At 43.9% G+C, this 4,938-nt stretch overlaps 1 protein-coding gene across 1 annotated transcript; it reads left to right on the top strand.

Moving 5' to 3' along the window:
* Positions 1-3,309: 3,309 nt before the first annotated feature.
* LOC127920351 (ceruloplasmin-like) lies at positions 3,310-4,203 on the top strand (the record flags this gene model as incomplete). Its single annotated transcript, XM_052504421.1, has 2 exons — positions 3,310-3,452; positions 3,991-4,203. Coding segments are annotated over exons 1-2 (319 nt in total), but the record flags the coding sequence as incomplete, so codon positions are not given.
* Between the last annotated feature and the right edge of the window lie 735 nt (positions 4,204-4,938).

Below are 4,938 nucleotides of genomic sequence, written 5' to 3'. Positions count from 1 at the left end.
TACCAGCTAATACCTAGTCACACCACTAGTACCAGCTAATACTTAGTCACACCACTAGTACCAGCTAATACTTAGTCACACCACTAGTACCAGCTAATACTTAGTCACACCACTAGTACCAGCTAATACTTAGTCACACCACTAGTACCAGCTAATACTTAGTCACACCACTAGTACCAGCTAATAGTCACACCACTAGTACCAGCTCACACCACTAGTACCAGCTAATACACACCACTAGTACCAGCTCACACCACTAGTACCAGCTAATACTTAGTCACACCACTAGTACCAGCTAATACTTAGTCACACCACTAGTACCAGCTAATACTTAGTCACACCACTAGTACCAGCTAATACTTAGTCACACCACTAGTACCAGCTAATACTTAGTCACACCACTAGTACCAGCTAATACTTAGTCACACCACTAGTACCAGCTAATACTTAGTCACACCACTAGTACCAGCTAATACCACACCACTAGTACCAGCTAATACACACACCACTAGTACCAGCTAATACTTAGTCACACCACTAGTACCAGCTAATACTTAGTCACACCACTAGTACCAGCTAATACTTAGTCACACCACTAGTACCAGCTAATAGTCTTAGTCACACCACTAGTACCAGCTATACTTACCAGTCACACACCACTAGTACCAGCTAATACACACCACTAGTCCAGCACCACTAGTACCAGCTAATACCTAGTCACACCACTAGTACCAGCTAATACTTAGTCACACCACTAGTACCAGCTAATACTTAGTCACACCACTAGTACCAGCTAATACTTAGTCACACCACTAGTACCAGCTAATACTTAGTCACACCACTAGTACCAGCTAATACTTAGTCACACCACTAGTACCAGCTAATACTAGTCACACCACTAGTACCAGCTAATACTTAGTCACACCACTAGTACCAGCTAATACTTAGTCACACCACTAGTACCAGCTAATACTTAGTCACACCACTAGTACCAGCTAACTTAGTCACACCACTAGTACCAGCTAATACTTAGTCACACCACTAGTACCAGCTAATACCTAGTCACACCACTAGTACCAGCTAATACTTAGTCACACCACTAGTACCAGCTAATGCCTATACTTAGTCACACCACTAGTACCAGCTAATACTTAGTCACACCACTAGTACCAGCTAATACTTAGTCACACCACTAGTACCAGCTAATACTTAGTCACACCACTAGTACCAGCTAATACTTAGTCACACCACTAGTACCAGCTAATACTTAGTCACACCACTAGTACCAGCTAATACCACACCACTAGTCACACCACTAGTACCAGCTAATACTTAGTCACACCACTAGTACCAGCTAATACTTAGTCACACCACTAGTACCAGCTAATACTTAGTCACACCACTAGTACCAGCTAATACTTAGTCACACCACTAGTACCAGCTAATACTTAGTCACACCACTAGTACCAGCTAATACTTAGTCACACCACTAGTACCAGCTAATACTTAGTCACACCACTAGTACCAGCTAATACTTAGTCACACCACTAGTACCAGCTAATACTTAGTCACACCACTAGTACCAGCTAATACTTAGTCACACCACTAGTACCAGCTAATACTTAGTCACACCACTAGTACCAGCTAATACTTAGTCACACCACTAGTACCAGCTAATACTTAGTCACACCACTAGTACCAGCTAATACTTAGTCACACCATTCCCTTTCAAAGTAATTCCTAAGAAGCACGAATTAACATACATTGTAATTTATATAATTTGTTAACATGTAATTATCCAAATAAAATATCTTCAATTCATCAGCAAGGAAGAAGCCACTGCTGCAAAACTGCCATAAAAAAGCCAGACTACGGTTTGCAACTGCACATGGGGACAAAGATTGTACTTTTTGGAGAAATGTCCTCTGGTCTGATGAAACAACAATAGAACTGTTTGGCCATAATGACCATTGTTATGTTTGGAGGAAAAAGGGGAAGGCTTGCAATCTGAAGAACACCATCCCAACCGTGAAGCACGGGGGTGGCAGCATCATGTTTTGGGGTGCTTTGCTGCAGGAGGGACTGGTGCACTTCATAAAATAGATGGCATCATGAGAAAGGAAAATTATGTGGATATATTGAAGCAACATCGAAAAGACATCAGTCAGGAAGTTAAAGCTTGGTCACAAATGGACAATGACCCCAAGCATTCTTCCAAAGTTGTGACAAAATGGCTTAATTAAGGACAACAAAGTAAAGGTATTGGAGTGGCCATCACAAAGCCCTGACCTCAATCCTGTAACGGCGTTCGTCAGTTGAAGGAGAAGCAGACCAAAATGCAGCGTGGTGGTGACTCATGTTCTCATGTAAAACGCGAAACCTATTACAGCCTATCTGGTGAATACTAACACAGAGACAGGAACAATCACCCACGAAAACACTAACAGAATATGGCTGCCTAAATATGGCTCCCAATCAGAGACAACGAAAATCACCTGACTCTGATTGAGAACAGCCTCAGGCAGCCATAGACTAATTAGACACCCCACAAAACCCCAAGACAAAAAACACACCACAATAACCCATGTCACACCCTGGCCTGACCAAATAAGTAAAGAAAACACAAAATACTAAGACCAAGGCGTGACAAATCCTATAGAAAATTTATGGGCAGAACTGGAAAAGTGTGTGCGAGCAAGGAGGCCTACAAACCTGACTCAGTTACACCAGCTCTGCCAGGAGGCCTACAAACCTGACTCAGTTACACCAGCTCTGCCAGGAGGCCTACAAACCTGACTCAGTTACACCAGCTCTGCCTGGATGAATGGGACAAATTTCACCCAACTTATTGTGAGAAGCTTGTGGAAGGCTACCCAAACAGTTTAACCCAAGTTTAAACAACTTAAAGGCAATTAATCATTCTCTCTACTATTATTCTAACATTTCACATTCTCAAAATAAAGTGGTGATCCTCACGGACCTAAAACAGGGATTTTTTACGAGGATTAAATGTCAGGAATTGTGAAAAATTTAGTTTAAATGTATTTGACTAAGGTGTATGGAAACATCTGACTTTAACTGTAACATACATGACATAGATACAACCACACACACACACATCACAGCATTGCTCTTATCATATATATCTCTCTGTGTGTGTGTGTGTGTGTGTGTGTGTGTGTGTGTGTGTGTGTGTGTGTGTGTGTGTGTGTGTGTGTGTGTGTGTGTGTGTGTGTGTGTGTGTGTGTGTGTGTGTGTGTGTGTGTGTGTGTGTGTGTGTGTGTGTGTGTGTGTGTGTGTGGTGCAGAGGAACGTGGACAGGGAGTTGTTCCTGCTGTTCTCTGTCATGGATGAGAACCTGAGCTGGTACCTTCAGAGAAACATAGAGACCTATGGATCGGACCAGTCAGACCCAGACAACCAAGACTTTCAGGAGAGCAACAATATGCACGGTATGATACACACACCGGCGTGTCCACTCCTAAACTTTACCCATCAAGTTGTAGGAACTGTATACTTATAGTGCAGAACTGTCTTTTCCATTAGTTAGCACCTGTTCAACTATTTTATTATCATTGCAGTCAACTTTTGACTACTTTCTATATCTCCTCTGAGTTTAGTTGTTGATATTTTCTCCCCTCCTCTCCTCTGTCCCCTCTACTTTCTCTCCTGCTCCTCTCTTCCCTCCTCCTCTCTCCCCTCCTCCTTTCTCCTCTCGCCCATCCTCTCCCATCCTCTCTCTCTCTCCCCTCCTCTCCTCTCTCTCCTCTCTCTCCTCTCTCTCCTCTCTCTCTCTTCCTTTCTCTCCTCTCTCCCCTCTTTTCCTATCCGCTCTCCCCCTTCCTCTCCTCTCTCTCCTCTCTACTCCCTTCTCCTCTCTCCTCCCTTCTCCTCTCTCCACTCCTCTCCTCTCTCTCCCCTCCTCCCCATTCTCTCCTTCTCGCACAGTGGTGTAGTTGTTGATATCATATCTCCCTCCTCCTCTCTCAGCGGTGAATGGCTTCATGTACGGAAACCTTCCAGGCCTGGATATGTGTTCCGGGGACAGGGTTTTTTGGTACACCTTTGGGCTGGGTACGGAGGTGGATATCCATGGGGTGTACTGGGAGGGGAACACCTTCCAGAGACACGGTACTACCAGAGATACACTCAGCCTGTTCCCCCACACCACCGCTGCAGTCAGCATGCTGCCACACACACCTGGTACGTACACACACACACACACACACACGCACGCACGCACGCACGCACGCACGCACGCACGCACGGCGGTGTCCACGCCAGACTGTTGGCTGTGACAGAGAGTTCCTGTTATTTTTAATGGATGACCTCACTGACGTGACCTCACAGCCCACTTCCTGTGACCTGAAGAACACTTTATCAAGGGAAGTAGGAACATCTAAATTGGAGATTTGAACATAAACCAAAGTGACACTATATTGTTGCTCCTGTATGAGTACTTCCTGGAGGGAAGCTAAATTCCCTCCGCTACCCAAGAATAGTAAAGCCTCCTTTACTGGCTCAAATAGCCGACCAATCAGCCTGTTACCAACCCTGAGTAAACTTCTGGAAAAAATAGTGTTTGACCAGATACAATGCTATTTCACAGTAAACAAATTGACAGACTTTCAGCTTATAGGGAAGGACATTCAACAAGCACAACACAAGTCTTCCATCTTTACTAACAATATGCCACTGGCTTTGAGTAAAGCTGAAAGGTTGTTGGATCGAATCCCCAATTGACAAATATATATTTTTTTTAATCTGTTGTTGTGCCCCCGGAACAAGGCTGTTAACCAGCTGTTCCCCGGTAGGACGTCATTGGAAATAAGAATTTGTTCTTAACTGACTTACCTAGTTTAATAAAGGTTTTAAAAAATAAGGCACTGCTCTACCTTCTTAACAACACTATCAACAAGGCAGGTCCTAGTTTCTACC

The sequence above is a fragment of the Oncorhynchus keta genome, unplaced genomic scaffold, assembly GCF_023373465.1.
Source record: "Oncorhynchus keta strain PuntledgeMale-10-30-2019 unplaced genomic scaffold, Oket_V2 Un_contig_19109_pilon_pilon, whole genome shotgun sequence".
Taxonomy (NCBI): Eukaryota; Metazoa; Chordata; class Actinopteri; order Salmoniformes; family Salmonidae; genus Oncorhynchus; species Oncorhynchus keta.
The sequence above is the reverse complement of the archived record's forward strand: the minus strand, read 5'-3'. Positions and strand labels throughout refer to the sequence as shown.